The sequence below is a fragment of the Rhipicephalus sanguineus genome, chromosome 4 (genome assembly GCF_013339695.2).
Source record: "Rhipicephalus sanguineus isolate Rsan-2018 chromosome 4, BIME_Rsan_1.4, whole genome shotgun sequence".
NCBI lineage: Eukaryota > Metazoa > Arthropoda > Arachnida > Ixodida > Ixodidae > Rhipicephalus > Rhipicephalus sanguineus.
Genome location: NC_051179.1, coordinates 21264722 through 21287392, shown reverse-complemented (window position 1 = coordinate 21287392; position 22671 = coordinate 21264722). Strand labels below are relative to the sequence as shown.

Genomic DNA, 22671 nt, shown 5'->3' with positions numbered 1-22671 from the left:
CACCAAGTCGTGTGAGCACAAAATGAGTGATAGCTTTAACGCACAGGTTACACGTCTTTTAGATGTAGGGTATCCTCGTGATGCAGTGGCCACGGTCGCTGAACGTTTAAAGAAGTCTATTGTGTTAAGTCCGAGCATGGTTGCAGAAAACGATAAGAAGAAACGTGTCGTAGGTATACCGTACATTCATTGCGTGTCTCACAGGCTAAAGAAAGTAGGAAGTAGATACGGCGTTAATGTTGTTTTCACGGCTGCCAATAAGCTAGGTAAGATTTGCGCCGCTGTGCAGAGGAAGAATGAGCGAGTAAAAGACAAGAAGCGGACCGATATTTGTTTCGTAAAACACACCAACAAATTCACTGATTGCCGTACGAGCGTGGTGTATAAGATCCCTTTCAGCTGCGGCCGCTTCTACGTAGGACAGACGGGTCGATGCATCAACCAGAGATTATTAGAACATAAGAGATCGCTAACAGGAGGCTCACCTTCTAATCTATCTTTACATTGTCGAGATTGTAAGTGCACGCCAAAATTCGATGAATGCGCAGTGTTGTACCGTCATAGAAATGAAGAAACGCGCCTGATGATAGAAGCATGGCATATCGAGAATAGTGGTAACGCATGCGTGAGCCAACCGTCGATTAACTTGCATAAAGATGAAATCAAATGCCTTAACAGTTATCTTCAACGTAGACCGTAACGCGTGCCGGATTGATAGGTTCGCCTGTTGCATGGGCATGCGCAGATAAGTTTTCGTGCCTTCTTTCTTTTCAGCCGTTGTGCGTCTCTTCAGTTGTTAGTCGGCGTTTGTGGTGTCCTGACTTCTTTCTTGTGTCCTTGTTTGCACGCCCTGTCTTTTTAGAATGTTCAAAAAGTGTTGCAGGGCCCCTTTGAAGGGGACATGAATCGACACTCGGGCTTGGTGATACATATATCAAAACGTTTATTGAGGAAAAAAAATTAAAAATGAGAAAACACATCCTGGGGACACTGCTATACGAATAGCTCAGCCAAATCTTGCAGTCGTGCGCGGCAAGGAAAGTTGACCAGCGGAGTGCGAAGTTGCCGCTTTCTCAGGCGCCCTCCTTTCATGCCCGTCCTCAGTCGCTTCGGAGCTGCATGCGCCCACTGCTTTGCATCAAACAGCGCGTAGCATGCTATTGGCCAATAGCCGACATAAATAATGAGCGGCATTTGGATCAGATGCGCTTCTTGCCACGGGGTGCCACAACGTGCCGGCACTGCGCTCCATAGTCCGCTAACATTAACCAGTGGACCACACTCGAGCACTTGAGAATCGCAACGGGAAAGAGCGATCGCGTTTCATCACGCGCGCTCAAGGCTATGACGCATGCTGACGTAACTTCTTTCCCTCGTGTCATTCCTCTCTGCTTAGCTTCCTGCGCGCTAATTGCCATGAGAGAAGAGAGGAAGCGCTTAAAGCGCTCGAGCAACCCCTGTAATTCCGCTCGTTCTTAACAGATTCGAGAAAGTTTTGCGGCTATCGATTCGGTATACAATAAACTCCGACACTGAGGTATACAATTCGATAATAACTTGGAAAAGTGGTTCATGAGCGCTGTAAAGTACAGGAAAAAGAATGAGCCTGCCAACAACGTTACTGGAGCCGTTGAAATATTTATGCGCAACCATGTGGGTTCGATTGAATGATGACTCGAGGACATTCTGTCGGCGCTTTGAAAACGTTTCAAGTGTTCAACGTGCTGGCTGGCGCGAAGTAAACTCCTTAGGGAATATAATAATAACTGTTGGGGTTTAACATCCCAAAAAAACGATATTATTATGAGGGACGCCGTAGTGGAGGGCTCCGGAAATTTCTGCCACCTGGGATTCTTCAACGTGCACCTAAATATAAGTACACGGGCCTCTAGCATTTTCGCCTCCATCGAAAATGCGGCCGCCACGGCCGGGATTCCATCCCGCAACCTGCGGGTGAGCAGTCGAGCACCTTAACAACTAGACCACCATGGCGGGTAATTCCCTATGGAACCATCGGTGTTGTGAAAAACGCGTCAAGCCTCGGAATGCGCTTCCTTGCACACGGGACATTCTAGTGGTTTCATCATCGGGATTCGATGCTGGAGGCACAGGCTGTTCTGAGCAGCGATGACACATGTTGATAATTATAAAATAGTGAGGACTGTATAGCTACTTTTCATAACCTCGCTTTCCAGATACGCCCCAAAACTGTGCGGAACTTTCGTTGCAAACAATCGGAGTTATCAAACGAAGGAGGAGACACGTAATGGCATGCCACATTGCCGAACAGAAAAAAAAGCACTTGAAATCATTCAGTCTTCTGCAAAATTTTTGCTGAAAATTGTACACTTGAACCTATAAAAATGACGTTGGATATACTAGAGGGAATATAGGTGGTGTCAAAATCCACGCCTCAGTGACAGCATTGTTTGTTGAAAACTGCGGAAGCTAAAGCAGAAGTCGGAACTAAGCCTACACTAAACTTTGGGCACCGATTGCACACAAAAGAAGCCTAGGTGCACATATAAACAAGTGCGCGTTAATCATTCTTATTGATTCGAGATGTAAAGTGTGGCCACGTTACTTCGTTACTTATTCAGAAACGTGAAGCATAGATGAGCTCTGACGAGGAAAGTCTACATGTCACAGAGCGCCGGTCCTCTCCTTTGTGCGTGGAACTTTATGTAAGAACAGAATTAACTATATCTTGACGTTTGGACATGATACTGATCCTGCACTCGGTTTACATGTAAAAACAAGTTAATCAGTTTGTACAGTGATTTCCTGCGGGTTTGTAATCAGTTATAATGGTACTGATACGGAATAGACGCAAAAATAGACTACCGACGATATTACGGTACATGTTAGCGGTGACGCGAAATATGTTATTGCACCCAGGTGTCACTGGGTGGGTTCAATTGAAGGGGGGGGGGGTACAACACAAAAAGGAAATACGTATGTACTCCAATATTTGTTGCAGAGCTCTCGTGCATGAAGGGGAACGTCGTGATGTAGTCCCCTGCAACGCAGGAGCGAGGCTTCCGTGAATGCTGAACCACAGCTTATTTTAGGTCACAATAAGTTTTAACAAGGCATAGAGATCAAATCATTTTATTTCCCAGAAAGAAACAGGTTCTGGAGAGGTTCACTGGCTAAAAGCTGTTTATGGACAGCTTGACGAGGCCAGTGAACCCTATACAAGGCAGTTGGGACAATGACAAAGATATGTAACAACGATAAATTCACCATAAGCTAACATTACAATACCAAATACGGTGAAGAAAAACATATATATTATATACATTACTACAAAAACATCCCGATAACAAACATAGCACAGAAGATAGTTACATAGACGCGAGCAAAAACAAAAAAACAAAAAAAGAAAACAACTGCAAAGGAAAAACCCAACAACCATACCACCACTATCGGTAAAAAAAAATTTTTTTCAAAATAATCACGAAATATCAGGGAAGAAATATATACAAAATTGCTCCTTGTGTATGACCTGCATCATACAATGTACATCAGATGTCAGACAAAGAAGATTATACAGACGCTGTTATTGCTTTATGTTTTCCATCATATAACCTACTCGGTACAATATGGATGCACACACTGAAAGAAAAATATTTTCTTAATATGCGATTACCTACTGTTAACTCAGTTACATGTTGTCCCCTTCATAATATCAAGAGAAAGTTGCAGAAAGAGTAAAATATTAACAGGTTGTGGCTTTCAAGGGCTGATGGGCTTTGTGAATGTATGGAAACCTTGAGAATGAACACCCCCCCCCCCCCCAAGAACAAAACAAAACAAAACAAAACAAAAGAAACAAACAACAAAAATACGCCTTGAAGGCAATGTTTCAAGTGCGATGAAGCCTTATCTAACCCCTTTCTTACATACCACGACCTTTGGATCTATTTCGATAAAAAAATATTTTTGCAGCTGTAGCATTTTGTGCTTTTACATACAGGTTCCCAAGCTCAACGCCGGAATGTCGTTTGCCGCACACTTCTTCAATCTGAAAGAGAATAATCACTATCAGCAACTTCTTAAGCTAACATACAAGTACATTAACAAGTCGTAAGTAATTTTACTTAGTTCCATAGAAAAAAATTTCCAATACAGCTCTTCCGCGAAAAAAAAAAAAAAGATATTCCGCCTCCTATCCACCCTGTGAAAATGGATGCAGAGCGAAGCTGCTAGTGATAATCGCCGTGGACACGAAGAAAACACAGCGGCGACCATAGTAAAAATATATTCTTAAAAAGACGTTTCGGCTCCCACACGAAAGGGAGCCTTGTTCACAATGGAGCATGAGCAGCAAATTCGCTTATTTATAAGGTCGTCTAATCTCATGTTTGAGGCAACGAGCATACACCGGCTGAAGATTACCACAGCTCTTGTTTAGCGTGTGCGCAGTGGTTTTGAATAAACAAAGATTCTAGATTAAGCTGTGTAAAGAGTCTCTTTTCCGTGGCGATGATGGAAGCATCTTCCAAGCTGATCACATGGCCCGTGGATACATGTTCGGCGAGGGTATTTGATGTCACCTTTTTGTTTTTCACGTCATTACAGTGCTCGCGTAACCTTCTCTTGAAATTGCCGGTCTCACCGATATAAACATGTGTGCAATATGCGCATGGAATTCTGTAGACGACACCTGGAAACTTCTCCCGCTCTAATTTGTCCTTGACGTTCTTGAGGCCGTTTACAAGTTTCCGCGCAGGCATATGTGAGACCTGTACGTCGTAGGAGCGCCAAATTCTGGCGAGTGCCTCACTGAAGCCCGGAGCATAAGGCACCGACGCTCTTGTTTTTGCTGAGAGATTGCTTGGTCGGACCGGCCGTGAAAGGTGACAATGGACTGAATTGATGAATGAGGACGGGCAACCGCATGCGGCGAGCTCCCGATGGACGGTCTCCACGTTACTCCGTGCGTCTTCCTTGTTTTAGCAAGTCTGCTGAGCCCGTTGTAAGAGTGCCGAGACGACAGAGCGCTTGTGGCAGGAAGGATACAGCGATCTGAAATTCAGGTAGCGGCCCATATGTGTGCTTTTCCTCTAGACGGAGAACTTCAAGCGCCTGTCTTCTCGGTTTACGAGGATGTCGAGGAAGGTAAGCTCAATTGTGAACAAGGCTCCCGTGCGGGAGCCGAAACGTCATCTTGAGAATATATTTTTACTTTGGCTGGCGCTGTGTTTTCTTCATCCACGTCGTTCCTCGGCCAGGCGGGATTCCACCAAACTCTTGACTTCATGATCACCGTGTGGTCACTGTGACATAATACGATGGGTTCGACGACCATCCTAGACGTGTTTTCAATAAAGACCAAATCCAGGCACAATCTCTATTACGTGGTTGGTTGCTGTGGGTCGTTTCTGTGGCCGGTGGTGGCACATACCCGCATACCCCGTGCCCAGTGTATGCGGGTATGAGGGTGGAGAGGGGGATTTCACCAGCTTCCGCTTGAGCTCTGTCTGAGTGGAAAGAGATGCCAGTGGCGGGAGGGGGTATTTTGTGAGCACCAGAGTGTTGTGTCAAAAAATCCCGACCAACTAGAGGCTAGCGGTTTCGCTGTAAAATCCCTAATCTATGTCGTGAAAGGTCCTTGAAGGGAAAGTATCGCTGGAGGCAACGTCTCTACAAGTGGACTTGCCTTTGTCAAGTCAGCAGTTGTTGCTGCCATGAAGAAGACACTTCCACTTGTTGAAACGATGGCTCCTGCGATACCCCATGTTCAACAATTTTGCATCACTTCAAGGCGTCATCTTCCCCAAAACTTCTGTCTTGCTTGGCGTATGACAGTAACACATCTATTTGTATAGCAAAAACTAGGTGCGACAGTTCCGTCGCACCTAGATTAGATACGATTGTAGTGCATTTTGGCTATAGGTGTCATCATTGTATAGTAGCGCATGTGCGTTAATTCTCTGCGACTGTGCACGTCGCGGCATAAGTGAGGGCAGTTTTGTTTTCTTGAGGACCTGTGCAACTCAGCTTTGTCTGCTAATGGTGCGCAGTTGCTATGATTTTTTGTTTATTGCGATAGCAATTATATGGACAGTCTCGGCTGGTTTTTGCCGTCGCCGTTGCCGCCGTCATGCACGGTATATGTATAAGTATGTGTATACATGTAAAAGTCCCAAAGAAAAATAATTCTTTTTATTGTTCCGGAGTGCGGTATTGTTGTGATAAAAAAATGTACATCTATTTTCTTTGCCACGTTTTTCTACAGATACGAAGAAGTCGTCCTGAAGTCACATGGATTTTATGATGAAATAGAAGACACCGTTGGTACGAACATGTTATGCGGAGTTACCTCTACCTCGTACATTATTTTGATTATATAGGAGGCGCGAGCGTCGCGCTTCGGAAGTTGAACTGTATTAACGTTAAGGTTCCCGTTCAAAGCACATGATGTAACTGGCGATGATAAATATTTCGAAACCGCACGCTAACCGGATTACGTTTATCATAATGTACGGAAAGCCACGGATTCCCAAACTATTCTATCTTACATCTTATCATTGATTCCATCCGAAAATTTCATGTAGGCGGAAGCCAGCTAACTAAAACTGGAAAATTATGGATCACGTTCTGCGGCAAAAACGCTTTTGCGCCTTTAACAAACGTTGTATAAAGATGCAGATTTTTCGACGTTGCAAACGTTGCGAAATTCTGATATCAGCGATTCAGTATAGCGATTAAGACTATTCTCCATGACATTTAGGTGCGAGGAAACTAGCGAAACTCCAAAACAAGGACGAAGAAGAAGGCACATTCAAGCACACACCATCGCCGGACTTCCAACCAATTTTTTTTTATTTGAACATACTGCAGGCTTTTCACGGCCCATGCAGGAGTGGATACAGGAATACAAACTAAACATCGAAAGAAAATACATAACGAAATAACAAGAAAGTGCAATGCCAACAGATCACAATTCAAACTCGACACACTGTATTATGTTCATAAAAGATTGAATGGTGTTACAGCCATAGGTCGGCAAAAAATGTGGAGCTCACTCAGACTCACTCACGAAACATATCTTACCCTTAGGGCTCACTCGGACTCAAACTCACCAAACTTTTCCTCATCCGGGCTCACTCGGACTCAGACTCGCTATACTTTTTCTGAACCGGACTCACTCGGACTCAGACTCACGAGAATATATTTCACCCGGACTCACTCAGACTCAGACTCACGGCTCGATCTGAGTCTGAGTGAGTCTGAGTGAGTCGACTCATGAGTCCGCTAGCCTATAATTAGCCTTTCTTGACCATAATATCAATGCTCTTTAACGCCAATATCTCGCATAATCGGTGCGCTAATTAGCGCATTTTGATCTCGTACCTTCAAAGACGAGTTATCAGAGTTTGCAGTTCAATAAGGACCTTTTTATTGAAAGAGATGACTCACAGGGGGTATTTTGATCAGTAACTTCCCGTGAAAAAGTTTGCGGGGGGAGGTCAAGGCACCTCCTCCCCTTCTCCCTCCTCAACTCATGCCTCTGATCAATAAATATTGAGCTGACGTATGAACGGTAGCGCGTTGAATTATGTGGGAGTATACGAGAGTATAAACGTGAGCCGACATAAGGCTGATAGTGATGCTGAACTTGAGTAGATAAGACCATAGGTCGGCAAAAAATGTGGAGCTCACTAAGACTCACTCATGCAATATATTTTGCCCTTAGGGCTCACTCGGACTCAAACTCACCAAAATTTTCCTCAACCGGACTCACCCGGACTCAGACTCACCAAAATTTTTCCCAACCGAACTCACTCGGACTCAGACTCACAAAAACTTTACTCACCCGGACTCACTCAGACTCAGACTCACGTCTCGATATGAGTCTGAGTGAGTCTGAGTGAGTCGACTCATGAGTGAGTTCGCCGACCTATGGTTACAGCACACAATATTGTTATCTAGTTGATTCCAATGATGGATAGCTGACGGAAACGTATTGACGCCTCCACGTATATTTATACACCTCATCCCGCGTACGCTCGCACGCTACAACATGAAGCCTATCATCCACCCGCTAATCAGTCACACCCTGAAAGAAACAGGCGCTCTTTTTCTGTGATATGCACAGAAGGTTCGCTAATACACACGTGTCCAGTCTTTTTCATATGGTACGCCTCAAGCAGTTCGCGTTCAAGCTTTGATTTTCCCCTGCCTAGAATGCAGGTCTGAGGTGATGCCGTATTTTCACAGGACGTCTCACGGGCTAAAACGAGTATCGCATAAGTTTGGTGTGAACCTGGTGTTCTCAGCCCCACGAAAGCTTTGTGGCCTTTGCGCCCGTATCTCAGCCGGTGGCGAGCGCAATTCTGCCTGCAAAACCAGTCACCGAACTGTGTTCACAAAGTGCAGGGTGGGGGTAGTGTATTCCATTTCCACGACTTGTGGGCACGTTTATATCGGGCAGACCGGGAAGTGCACAAATGAACGCCTCAAAGAGCATGCCTATTGTGTACGATCGGGCACAGGGAGCAACTTAGCGGTGCATGTGAAGGATTGTAACGGTTGCGAGCCTTTGTATCGCCAGACCTGCATTCTAGGCAGGGGAAAATCAAAGCTTGAACGCGAACTGCTTGAGGCGTACCATATGAAAAAGACTGGACACGTGTGTATTATCGAACCTTCTGTGCATATCACAGAAAAAGAGCGCCTGTTTCTTTCAGGGTGTGACTGATTAGCGGGTGGATGATAGGCTTCATGTTGTAGCGTGCGCGGGATGAGGTGTATAAATATACGTGGAGGCGTCAATAAATTGGTTGGAAGTCCTGCGATGGTGTGTTCTTGAATGTGCCTTCTTCTTCGTCCTTGTTTTACAGCGAAAGCTGTTATGAGATCATTTCACCGGCCGTTTTTGGTGCCGTAGTTGTCCGCCGCCGCCGCCGCCGCCGCCGCCGCCGCCGCTGCCGCCGCCGCCGCCGGTGTCCGTAACCAGTATCGCTCGAAATAAGAAAAAAACTAAATAAGAAAAAAATTCCAGGATGGAACGAGGTTCGAACCTGGACCCTCTGCGTGGGAGCCCAGTATTCAACCTCTGAGCCATGCCGGTGCTTGAAACTGCTTTGCAAAAAGGTCCTATACAGGCTTCATGTCGGGAAGGAACCACATTAGCATATGCAATATAGCGTGGTAAAAGAGTAGAATAAGCACCAAGCGTCGCACAACGCGAATTCTGTAACCAGGCGTCACACAATGCGAATTGCGCAACGAGTAGGTTGTTGAATGCTTCCAACCCATTACAAAGAGCTCTTCCATAATTCTTCATCCGTCATCACGCACAGCATCAACAAAGTGCGCATAATGCCTTACATGAGTTTAGCAGGTACCACGGCTGTCTGTAGAATGACGAAAAATGGCACAGTGCCTACTGCCCTGCTTCTCAAAAATTACAATGATTTACAGCGTAGTGGGTTCCTCGCAAGTGCACTTCTGTTGGTTGCCAAGGAAGCCCATAAGGCTCCTATGATCCATTTCCTCAGGGTCTCAATAAAGTCAATTCTCTCTCTCTCTCTCTCTCTCTCTCTCTCGCTCTACGTTTCTCCGGTTAAAGTGTGTTATAAAGCGTGGTGGGACAGTTAAATATCGACCGGGCGTCACACAGTATGCATTACGTAACTAGTGGGTCGTTTAAACCTTCCAACCCATTACAAAAGGGCGCAACCATAATTATTCATCGTCATCAACCGCCGCATCAACAAACTGCACATAATTGCTTACATATGGTACCTCGCTTCTCCGCAGAACAACGAATAATGTCGTGCTGGGTGCTTCCCAACTTCCCAAAAATTACGCTTTGTTGCGTAGTGGGTACGTTGCTAATGTACCTGTATTAGTAGCCACAGGAGAGTTTATAACAGGCTCTAGAAATGCCGCTCTTCCAGCTTTCGCTGTGACTGTGCTGCGCTTTCCGCGCAGGCCTGGCGTTTTTTGAGTTTCGCTGGTTTCCTCGCATCTAAACATGAACCAACCGGCCCAGCTTTTCACGCTTCTCCATGCTAGCTGTGATATTATTAGCTTCCAACAGAGTTGCCAGATGCTACCGAGCTAACAAGCAAATATTGATCACAAAATAAGCCCCAAAAAAAGCGGCGCGACTTTCGCGAAAAAGCGCGAAAGAACCGGACATTTAAGGAATTTTCCCATTCTTGAAAACACCTTAATTATAATAAAGAAACGTCACTCAAACACGAAGGGGAGTTTTAAAATTCCCTTTAATTATTTTATAAAGCGCAAATATGCGCAACTACAGAGGAAAGTATATATTTACTTCTAACATCGTCTACAGAGTATAGTCTCCATTCGATTGAATGCATGTTTGCCAATGCATGATTAACGTTACTTGTCGATTCCCCCAATGTGTGTTCGATTTCAACACTCGACTACACGAGGTCATCGGCAAACGCGCTGTTGTTGAAGGTGATGACCACTAAAATAACTATATTTGCTAGAAATATGCAAATAAGCCCAAAAACTCGACAAGCGACTGGAAAATTCTACAAGTGACTCGGCGAAAAAGGAAGCCCAAATCTGCTTATTATAAGCGAAACTGGCAACTCTACCTTCCAAGGTCCATTTCATGCTGCAGCTACACCGCGTCTAATCTAATCAAATCAAATCAAATCAAATCAAATCAAATCAAATCAAATCAAATCAAATCAAATCAAATCTTTATTTCCAACTAGAGTTGGGGGTGCTTCAGGCGAAAAACTACGCTGCTAGGTGGAAGCCACTTTGTTAGCCACTGCTGAGAGAATATGAAATGGCAGATAAAATAGATTCCCAACTTATTTTATCCAACATCACTGTTACCCGGATTGTCACGTTATTTCTAAAGAGTTTTGCTAAGCACTAAGGAACAAATCACTTGCTGTTTGCTTGCAGGGTATCCAGCTGCTGCGCTTGTGACTCACTATAGAAAACCTCCTATACCCAGGTATGTTCTTGTGACTGAATGAAAATTCTGAAACAGTGATGAGAAAGCCTAATAAATTTTATTCTTTATTTCAGGGCTACAAATTTCGCAACAATAGGAACAGCTCTTGCACAGATATTGACTAATGCGATAGATAGATACGATAGTAAGCAACACTTTTCTTTTTCACCTGCGTCAGCGATTCCTATGGGCCAACTTCTCGTGTAGTAATAATATTTTAATGAAACGGTTGGAGTCATTCCACTCTGTGAAGCTGAGGCACCAGTAGAGACGGGACGCATCCCGTCTCTGCTCTTGTCGGCGTTCTTGATAAGTGCGCTGCTCCTCGAGCGTTATCACAACGCGCGGTCGACCCTTAAAGGGGCCCTGCGACACAATTTGAGCATGTCTTTTTCATCGGTTCTTCTGGCACTGTGGAATGCACCGATATTGTTGCGCAAGTGGCAACGCCGAAATCGAAGCGGTTATAATTTTAATTCACGGGATAAACTACCTTAATTTCGCACTATGGCGACACACATCGGCTATTTCTGTTACAGGAAGTGGCGTGATGTCATGTGACAGTGACGACAAAGACCGTTCGTTTTTGATTGGCTTGACGCGACACGTGACGTGCAATATTCATATGGTGGTAGCTAGGTCATACTACGGAGGTCTAAGAGGAGCAAAACCCCTTTTTATGCTTTCTCAGAAACAAATGATTCCTGTGTCTGACTGATATATTTTCAAAACAACGAACACGACGCTAGGTGCGTTGTGGAATGGTAATCAAACGATACTCTTCCGCGTTTTGTCTTTTGCGGCATCGAGCGACACCGGCCACACCGGCACCTGCGAAACACGCAACGCTCTATTCGGCGCGATGCTGTCAACGAAAAAAAAAATCTAAACGCTTACCGGCCGACGCCTTCCGCGTCATCGGGCGTTAGCGTTTCGTTTGGGCCCATGGAGCCATCCTCGCGTTGCGCGGGGCTCAGCGACGCACTTTCAATTTGCAATGGCGTGCACGACATGCAATCAATCACTGCGTCGCAAGAGCTCGCGCTCGAGGTCTGTTATGTCTTCCAGACTCATTTTGTGCACTACATGACAAATCATGGGAGCGTCTGCTAGCTGACGGACGTGGTTTGTCGTAAGCATGGTAACAACGCCGTCAAAAAGAGGTGTAGCAATGTACTGTGTGAAGGCCACCATGAGGGGACATTTCCGGTATGTCTTTATAAGACGCGCGCGGTGATTGGAGCCGGTCTTTGACGTCAGCGGGAGAGTGAAATCCGAAAAAAACGTTTCTCGTCGTCGTCTGCTTGAGTTTTGAACTTTGAGGACTAATAACTTCACTTCTCGTGCACCAATTTACATAATTCTTTTTGCGTTCGTCTCGGCATTCATAACTACACGCATTTGCGGTGCTAAATAAGGCAGTCACAAAAGTGTCGCAGGGCCCCTTTAACCGCCAAGCGCGAACGCAACGCGTAGACTCGACAGACCGGGCGAAACACGTACGAAAGACGTGCACCACTGAAGCTTTTGGCATCTCACGTGGTGCTGCACTGGCCTGCGTTTCGCATAGAGCGCGTGCGCAGAACTTCTGCTCATGCGAACTAGGCGAAACGCAGCGTTCTTGCGTATGCAACGCCGTTACGGACGCTACGTACGCTGTACCAAAGCTCGCTGATGTTTCTTCTTACGTTTCTGCACTATTCATCGCGCTTCATCACGAAAGCACTTCGCGAATTTTCGCCTCAGTTTCCTTTTCATCTATTTCTCTCTTTCTCTCTTCGCCTCAGACAACGACCGCATGTACCACCGCTATATAATTATTTTCCCATAAGTGGCAGTCAGCAGTAAGACTGGCACATGTGTATACGTAGAAAAATTGACAGTCCCTTTAACCAACGCTAAGCAGAGCATAGGCAGAAGCCTATGCTCTCCCGATACACTCGTTAAAATTACTTTGACGTCCTCAGTTGATTGCGATTCACCTTTAATTCACCTAAGCTCACGCTGGCGTATACTGGCTGGGGTGTCCCATTTAACTGCTGCTAGCCGTTGTTTTCCGAAAGTTGGTTGAACTAGAGGACTAGGTTGAACCCCATAGAGTTCCGAACGGTCAATGATGCCCGGTAGTATGAATAAAGGTCTCAAACTGCACTCGAAAGCGAAACTTGACGGTAAAAAAAATGTGTATATAGCGTGGTGGAAGAGTAAAATAACAGCCAGGCGTCACACGATGCGAATTGCGTAAGGTGTCGGTCGTTGAATGCTTCCAACCCATTACAAAGCGCTCAGCCATAGTTCTTCATCATCAGCCGCAGCATCAACAAAGTGCACATAATGCCTTACAGATGTGCCGCGGGTACCACGGTTCGCCGCGGACTGACGAAAAATGGCATAACGGGTCCTTCCCTACTTCATGCAAATTACGACGATTTATGGCGTAGTGGATACCTTGCACGTGTACTTGTATTAGTTGCCCCAAGAGAGTTTAAAACGGACTGTAGGAAGGCCGCTCTTCCAGCTTTCGCTGTGACTGTGCTGCGTATTCCGCGCAGGCATGGCGATTTTCATTGCTTCAAACCCCCCATCTTCCCCTGAATTTCGGTCCTGTTAGGAGTCCTCTAAAAGGCAACTTTGATGACTCCAATCTGTAGACATCGCAAATAAATAAAGACCTTCTTCTTCCTATCCCACAGATCAGCGTATTAACGGCAGCATTGTTGAAAAGGACTTTTGGGATAACACTACAACGACAAGCTTCTGTAATAACTCTAAATGCCTGAACAACAGTGAACAATGCAGGAACGCTGGAGTAAGTGAATATTTCATGCTTATGTCTCAACTCACGTATTTAAAGTTCATGAATAATGCCGACATTTATAAGCCGCTAAATATTTAGGCCAATAGTTCGGTATATTGTTAGGAGATGCGATGGGCGCGTCATCAAGTGCATTCACTCTAATTAATATTTAAGTGCCCTATTATTCGGTAAGAATAGCAACTATCATATATTGCCGACAAATGACGTGCTGTGGAAACATTTTGTCAAGTGTATTTTCAAGAAATGTGTTCATTTCTGAGTGGTGCGAATGCCATGGTGAGGTCTTCGTGGCGAAACATTTTGTTTAAGTTGTTGGTTAGTGCATTATAACTATAATGCGGCTCCGTGATCCCGAGGAACAAGAAAGGACGCTGCAACCAACATAAAACGCTGGCTTGGATTTTAGGCACATTTGTTTTTCAAGGATTGATCTGTTCGTTTATTCTCGGCGTTTTCTCTTTTTTAACACGAAAGCGTTTGACGCCGGGGTCCACCACGGCTTCACTGACGTATTTCCGTCACGGATATGACGTTGCAAAATATACATTAACAGATGACAAAGAAAAAGTTCCGTCGCCGGTAGTCGAACCTACGACCCCTCGCTCCGCAGCGCGTGGCGCAAACCGATTCGGCCACAGACAGCACGTTCTTCAGCATTCTAACCGCAATCTATTCATATACACCATTTACCTTTGGCGGTACTCAGAGATCGGTGACACTTCAGCGTGTTTCCGTTATCACTAGCGAGATGGTGCGAAGGGCTCAAAGGGCGCGCTTTAAAGGTCGTCGCCCCACGCGTTGCGATGCGCGCGGGCCTCCACAGGGTGTGGTCGATCGTGCGCGCGCGCTTATCTCGTGATGGGTGTGTGTGTGTGTGTGTGTGTGGGGGGGGGGGGGGTTATACGTCTTGAGCTCTTGCCGCAAGTTTCCGTTGAAGTTACACAGAGCACAAAGGCCACTTCGCTCACTACAGCAGGCCGATTTTGCGTAAGGAGCGCTGCTCACACACAAATAAGTTACATCTGTGACAGTTACTTCGCGCTCATCCTGTGTATACCTGTGCATTCGTTTCGTGCGTCCTTCCTTGTGTTTCAGCAGCGCGATCTAACTGTCGAGCTGTGACAGTTTTAGTTCGCGCCACCGTGGTTCGCGCTCATCCTGTGTATGTTTTTACGTGCGTCCTTTCTACTCGAGCAGCGCGTTGCAAGTTTCGAGATGCTAGCCGTTCTTCGCGTGACATTACAATTTGTTGCTATAGCATTCATTCCTTCGCCCTTGTGGCGAAACAATGCACAACAAACGCTCAAATATGTCTGTGAAGACACATTTCACTTTCGTGTTATGCCGATTCTTGACGGAGGGATCAGCCATGTTTTTTTTTTGTAAAGTGATGTCCCCCTCCTTTTGATGTCATTTCAATATTAATATACAGTCGCAAACTTTGAGTACAATAGGGCGGACATCATCAGCTTTCTCAAAGTACGTCTTTTTCTCTTCCTATCTCCAAAATATTTAAGTGGCAGCGGGGGTGAGAGGACGTAAGGTAGTATTGACGATCTTTCTTTTGCTTTAATGTCACAGCTCAATTAAAATTCTCTTGCCGCGAAAGTGTGACTTATGTAGTGATTTCGAATTGTACAAATTTCCTTTTCTACGACATTAATGTCACAGGAAATGTTAATTTGAACATGTGAATTGCCACTGTCTTATCCTCACTGTTATGATTTTGCAGCACAAATCTTTGGCATTTTTTATGGGGAAATCAAACGCGGCAATATAAAAGCGAGACGGTTCCACGGCGACTATTGTTGAAAGTTTGGGGCGATATTAAGGACTCCATGACGCATGCATGATCCATGCTGTTATTAATAGCAGTAGACATAGATAATGAACATGTGATTTTTGTTTCTTTGTTAACTTAGGCGGACTGTAACAGTCAAAGCCATCAGAAGCTACACGATTACGTCGGGGTGCGAGCATCGCACATGGTAAGTATGTATCTGTTGTGATTTTGTTCTGGCTGAAAGGCTGTTTTTCGAAGTTTCAAAATAAAATTGAAAAAAGTGATGATTTTGAAAGCGTCCACCCGGTCACGTGAATATATATTTCTATCTTGGGGTGAAAATCACGTAAACAGCACGAAGCACACGGCACGTGATGAACTTCGCTTTACATTGAACGAACTTCTGGAATTCCGTTATAGAGAAATAAAACGGGCATATCAATCTCTCGTCAACTTTTTCAAAGTAAGAATTGATTAATTTATTTGCGATAAGTTAATAATTATCGATGCATCACGGAAATACAAATGAATAAAAGCGAATTTCAAGCCTGTAAGAACGATGACTGAGGCAGTTCAATATTTAATTGTAGTGTAAGTGATTGTACCTAACGACTAAAAGGCAAAGAATGTGTATAATATATCTAAATCTGTTATGACCACGACCTTCCATGTTTCTTTAACCATTAGAAATGTTTTATTGAAAATGTTCTCGAACATTTTTGCATTCCATTTCTGAGGAACGCATCGGTCGCAAATGAGTATTATCCGTGATCCAGTGCTAAGCAGGGTAGCACCGCACCGCAAAGCCACTGAGAGAAACTATAACGTGATGTAACGTTTGAATAACCTTATTATGAAAACATTACTTGCGTTTAATTAGTGTTGCTAGCAAGCCCGAGGTACCCAAATAGTTCCATCACACTGCAACGTTTTCTTTCTTTCGTGGCTTAAGAACTTTCAGCACTCTTAAACGAATGACTCTGAAACCTTTACTAACGTAGTATAACTGAATGAGTGCACAGATCACTTAAGTGCACTTTTTTATAGTTTATTTTACCGAAAGCAGGCAATTATTTAAAAAAGAAAGCAGCATGGACCATAGTTATTTTATTGCTATTAAGATGCGTATTTAATGCTTGTACTTGTCCAGCTCTCTACATAAAAAAGCGTTTTATTTAAAGAGACAGAGATGTTGACCTGTATATATTTAACTAGATGCTGCTATCCAGGGAATGGAATCGACATGGAGAACGACCCTAGTGACGCTGAGGGTTTGAATACGTCATCTCCAATGTGCGGAGTATTTGAGGCTTCTTAAAAGCCAGTAACACAGGAACACTGGTTGAGTGGCATCTGTCTGGAAAAATTAACTATATTAAACTCGTAGGGGGTGTGAGGAAAACACTTTTCTTCTTCTCTGCGCGCTAACGTTTGGCGGAGGCCCTGCTTCACTTTAGAGGCATTATTTCCACTTCAGTGCTTTCCTTAAACCTTTTTCGCATACCATCACTACGGATTAAGATGGAGGCCGTTCGCCTTTGCGTAGGTCATGAATTCTCGCTTCCACTGAGACTGCGTCATCGCGTTCTCACACTCTAGACACCTGTCGCAATTACGCGAGGGGAAAATCTGCACCAAAGTAGACCACAGTTTTCACTGGACATAAACATCCCTCTGCCATTTATAATATCTCTCCTCTGAACAGAGTAACGAGTGTTTCGGCGATAACGAGTAGGAGCACGCCAGAGCCCGAGTGTATCACCAACATGCACCGCTATCTGAGACGACGGCCGAATATATCAAGGAGCGTGTGACGCTCACCCAAAGAATGTCTCCTTTCACGTCGCGCTCCACTTCCTCCCCTACGTAGGCTATTATTGGAAGGCGCCAAATAAATGGTGAATAAGTATTCATTGCCAAGAGTAAATACCGGATGCGAGCATCAATAAAGCAATAAGCACGTCTAATGTTACAGGCACTGGCACGAAGCAAGGATGGCTACACGGGACCGTCTGTATTTAATGATACAAAATTGAACACCGAGGACAAAATATTCTTCACTTTCTTTGGAAGTGTAAGTAACTGTACATCAGTATTCGTGTTCTTGCTTTCTGGTGCTTTCATTTTATAAAAGTTTGCTTGGAACGTACATAATCTGATGATTAAAAGCTTGTCGAGCCGTACACATACTCCCGAAGGCACAAGCAGAAATCGCGCTTTATGAAGCAGCATTGGAGCGCGATACAGCTATGTGTCAACATTAAGTGCTTCAGCGCCTGTACATTTTGAGTACAAGTCCTAATAGCCATGTGAGTGTGCATAGCTAATCATTTTCGTTTGTGCAAGATAGCTTCAAATGACTGGCTAGCAGTGATATAGCCATATTGTTAAAGGGGTCATGAAGCACCCCTTGGGCTTGTTGAAAAAACACAACCTGTGGAAAGCTGACACGGCTATGAACTGCTCTGCAAAATATTACAGTCGTGCGCGCCGCGTAAAGGCCACAAGAGGAGCGCGAAGTTGCCGTTTCCTCAGGCGCCCTCTTTTCAGAGGCCGGTTCTCACTCTCGTCGGTGGGCGGGGCGTCTGCACGTTGACGTCGCGGAGACATAGCATGCTCATTGGCCGATAGCCGGATGAGATGCTCTTCTTGCCACGGGGTGCCGCCACTTGCCCGCGCCGCACTCTTCAGTCTACTAACTTTACACGGTAGCCGCACTCGCGCGTGCGAATCACAGCGGGAGAGCGATCGCGTTCCATGACGCGCGCTGACGTAACTTCTTACCACCGTGCCATCCCTCCTTGTGTAGCTTCCAGTGCGCTTGTCGGCACGAGAAAAGAGAGAAAGCGCTGAGAGCGTGCGCCAAACCCCCGTAACTCCGCTGATTCTTGACGGATTCGAGAAATTTTTGCGCCAATCGATTCGGGAGGCAGTAAACTCCGATACTAAGGTCATTAGATCATTACTTGGAAAAGTGGTTCATGACCCCTTTGAACAGTATTCACTGTCGTAATAATGCTTTGAAGGTTTCAAGTGCTGATAGAAGCATGCTTCCTTAAAGTTTTCCTGAAGCACTTTTTCAAATAGTCATCGAAGTGACCTCAGTATAGGAGTTTATTACCTCACGAAGCAATCGCTGCAAGAATGTTTTGAATCCATCAAGAAAGAGTGGAGTTACAGGGATTTGTCGCACAATTGCGCTTTCTCTCTCCTCTCGTCCCGAAGAGCGCGCTGGAAGCTACAAGGGAAGAAAAGGGAGGGGCTAGGATGACAAGGGGAAAAGAAGCTACGTCATGTGCGCGTGATGATTTTGAGGGCACGTCAAGAAACGCGATCGCTCTCTTTACTTGTGATTCCGGTGCGCGCTAATTTCGCTACTGAGCGCGGCGCTCACATCGAAACACACTACGCGGCTCCAGCACTTGAAGGCACCTTGTGGAAAGAAGTGCATCTAATTCAAACGCCACTCTTGGTTAATGTCAGCTATCGGCCAATAGCATCAATCTTCTGTATGAAGAAATGTCTATTGTATGACGGCCCTCCGAAGAGAATGTACGGGCCTACGCATGAAGATAGGGCGCTTGAGAAAGCGGCAACTTCGCGCTCCGCTTGTGAACTCTCCTTGCCACGCACGACGAAAAATTTATCTGAGCTGTTCACAGCAGCGTCTGCTTTCCACTGTATGTGTTTTTCACCAAGCACGAGGGGTGGTTGAGGACCCCTTTAAGAGGCTGTAGCATGTGTCTTGTGGTTCAGGTGATTCTAACTTAGAACATTTTTGCTTCACAGCTCTACTGCCCATACAGTGTGAATGAAAAAAATCTAAGCGAACCCGAGAAAATTGTTGAAGAAAGAGCTGATGTCGAAGAGATTTCCTTCCCAAAAAGGTACTTCACTGAACTTATTTTTTGTTGACATTCAAATCGCAGCTGATAGCGGTTGATGCATGTACGTTAAGACAAGAGCTTCATCAGCCCTTGCTAGGAAAGAAATACCTGTACTATTTATAATACTAAACAACGAATAGCTCGAGAAACTGGAGTACTTTATATAGCTCAATTTTTTCACATCAATCAATTTAGCACACATTACAGCAATCCAAGGGCGAGAGGATGCGTAATGCAAGAAAGAGAGATACAGTCTGTCGGCAGACGCGGATAGCGCACTGTAGATTAAATATTAGTACTCCGATTGTTCCTTGACTGAGTGCTTAAAAATACAGCCTGTGGCATATAGCACAGATATTGTAGCCGAGCTGAATTACTGTGAAAGGTGAACATTACCAACACTAGAAATGAAGACATATTTCATTGATTAGCCCACAAAATTTTCACTATATTGAACTTTTTAACTTCTTTCTTTAGCTCACATATTGCCATATTCGAAATGACGAGTACCCTCACAAGGCACGTTTATCGTGCAGAATTCTGAAAGCGGCACCAGTTTCGATATTATGGCTGTCACGCATATGGCTGTAATCGCTAGCCTGCCTCAGCTACACACACACACACACACACACACACACACACACACACACACACACACACACACACACACCACACACCACAACACACACACAAAAACACACACACACACACACACACACACACACACACACACACACACACACACACACACACACACACACACACACCCACACACACACACACACACACATGCACACACACACACACACACACACACACACACACACACACACACACACACACACACACACACACGCGCGCGCGCTGTCGCCTTCGCAATCGCTAGCCTGCCTTAGGTTTTTAGTGGAAACCTAAACTGTGTCGCAAGAAAAGCCACAGTGCAAACGCCCTCCGTCTCCTATCTTTATTTACACCTACCTCGAATTTTCGCTCTCGGCCAACGCTGTTTTTTCGCTCGCAACCAAAGAGGCCGCCACCGACACCGTAATTCCTGCGACACGAGCTCTTTAATGCTATCGCGTTAAAATAAGCGTCTGCGGCAACAAACGCCCTCAACATAGGCCAAAGTACCGTTTTTGCCAAGTTCAGGATTTTATTTTACATATTATGCGCCGTACACAGGCAAAACAAAAAACTTAGAAGATAGTACGTTTTATGGAAAGTTCTATAAAAATGATTTGAGCATTTGATCGACAATCGACTTTTGTAAAAAATGCCCGAAAATACTACAATTTACTGAAATTTACCTACACGCTAATCTGTAAAAAACATAAATCTATTCTCAGGAACTGTCCTATAATGAAATCATGATGCTCGAAAAACGCAATAAAGTCTGGAACGGTCGATTTATAGCGAATTTTTTGCGTGCCTGGTTTTCCAACATTTCGTGAAGTTGAAATGGCGCTCACGTGCGCGAAAAATTTTTGCCGCTCAAATTATTTCGGGAGTCGAAGTAATGTCTATATGTCTGTAACTTTCTGAGATATTTTTTAGAGAAATTGATTTTTGTCGAGCGCCACGATTGGGACAGTTGGCGTGGAATGACCCTTACATGATTGAAGCCCGTGCTTTGGAAAACTCGCTGTTGAAACTTAAAGCTCAAGAATGAATGATGGAGCGAAAAGTTAATGTCAAATCTGGCAATTATTCATGGTGTAGAACAGCTTCGCTATAGATCAGTGTTAGTTTTTAGACGCGCTAGACGACGAGACCAGAACATACAATACCTAGGCGCAGAGTAACAGCATTATTTTATTGAAAGAACGTGTATATACGCAAAGTTGATGCGCAGATGTATAAAATCTGTCCATTGCTACAGATATTTTGTTTTGATTCTGCTGGGTAGAGCATGACGATTTTTGTGCCCGCCTTCGAGCCACACGGAGGTTTAGTTGGGACTTATTGGAGGGTCAGAGAGCAGATGAGGGGAGATACATTTGCATTGTAGGGGAAGGGAAGTGCCCCAAGTTCTTCACACGTAAATAAAGAAAACGCGCTGTAATGATTATCGCCGACTTAGGAATTTGGGGATAAGGAACGGATGTGTTCGTTGTGACCGCTAGTCACGACAAACCCTTTAACCGCCCTAGACATATTAAATGTTTAGGTACCTATTTGTGCTTTCACTTGGGCAATACTAATGGTGTACTTGAAAAACATGCGAGAAAGTGTCAACCATATATACACTTTTCTTAACTGTGCCTAAGAAACAATGTAATGAAAAAATGACACTGGCATGACGCATCGTGATCTGCATATATCTTCATTTTTTTGCAGCTTAAATGAAATCGTGTCCATCTACGACAAGTTCAACAGTACATTTAATTGCAGTGGAACTCTCAATGACACGTGTAGGTTGGTTCCTGAAGAAGACATACCGATCGTTGGATGTTTTTAGAACTAACGTCAAGCATTTTACGGGAAGGCATTTATCTGTGATAAGCGGAATAAACGCCTGACTAGCCATCACATTTGTCAAAATGAAGTTAATCATATATGCAGTGCACAAGCAGCAATCCTATTGCCCTTGCAAAATATATGCTACGTGGCCATGTGCTGCTGCTTCTTCGGCTGCTGCTGACGATGACGATGATGTAACACTTATAGGTAGAAGTGTGCAAGGGACTAAACAAATACTCCCTACGCCACGCTTCAAATCCCCACGTGGTATCTTCAGCTACTGACTTTTTATTTTGCTATTGTGGTTTGTCTTGTATCAGTGACAATCAGCACTGTTTGTACTGACTCTAAAGACGTGATTTGCTTTGAAACCTTCTGTGCGAAGGTTGCATTTTAACAGATAATGGCAGGTCAGTCTGGTGGTAGGGATAAACCCCCTGTTCATAAGGAGTGCCTTAGTCCTTCTGAAGCGCCAGACGCTGCCGATTCCGAGCTTCATGCCTGCATGCAAGCGGATAATTTCATGTTTACTAAACACCGGCGTTCGGGACGCATGCTTGCGACGTCGTCTTCAGGTGAAGCGACAATCATATTCAGCAGCACTCTGACTATATGAAAGTAGCCTTCATGCCTGTTTCAAGTGACAGAACGCAAACTTAGTAAACTAGCCCCTTGCTTTACTTAAGAAATTCGCGTAAGTTCACAAATAATTGTCTTTGGACTCTGTTTGGTTACCCTGAAGCTCATGGTGTCCACA

At 44.7% G+C, this 22671-nt stretch overlaps 1 protein-coding gene across 2 annotated transcripts in view; it reads left to right on the top strand.

Moving 5' to 3' along the window:
* LOC119389575 (neprilysin-1) overlaps positions 1–21980 on the top strand; it is a 144938-nt gene extending 122958 nt beyond the window's left edge. For both annotated transcript variants that reach the window (XM_049414480.1, XM_037656903.2), the window contains exons 13-21: positions 3980–4089; positions 6245–6303; positions 10915–10966; positions 11041–11111; positions 13660–13775; positions 15707–15772; positions 17543–17641; positions 19357–19454; positions 21792–21980. In XM_049414480.1, the coding sequence (XP_049270437.1) occupies positions 3980–4089; positions 6245–6303; positions 10915–10966; positions 11041–11111; positions 13660–13775; positions 15707–15772; positions 17543–17641; positions 19357–19454; positions 21792–21912 (792 nt within the window). In that variant the 3' untranslated portion in view covers positions 21913–21980. The remainder of the gene's footprint in view (positions 1–3979; positions 4090–6244; positions 6304–10914; positions 10967–11040; positions 11112–13659; positions 13776–15706; positions 15773–17542; positions 17642–19356; positions 19455–21791) is intronic.
* Positions 21981–22671: the final 691 nt, after the last annotated feature.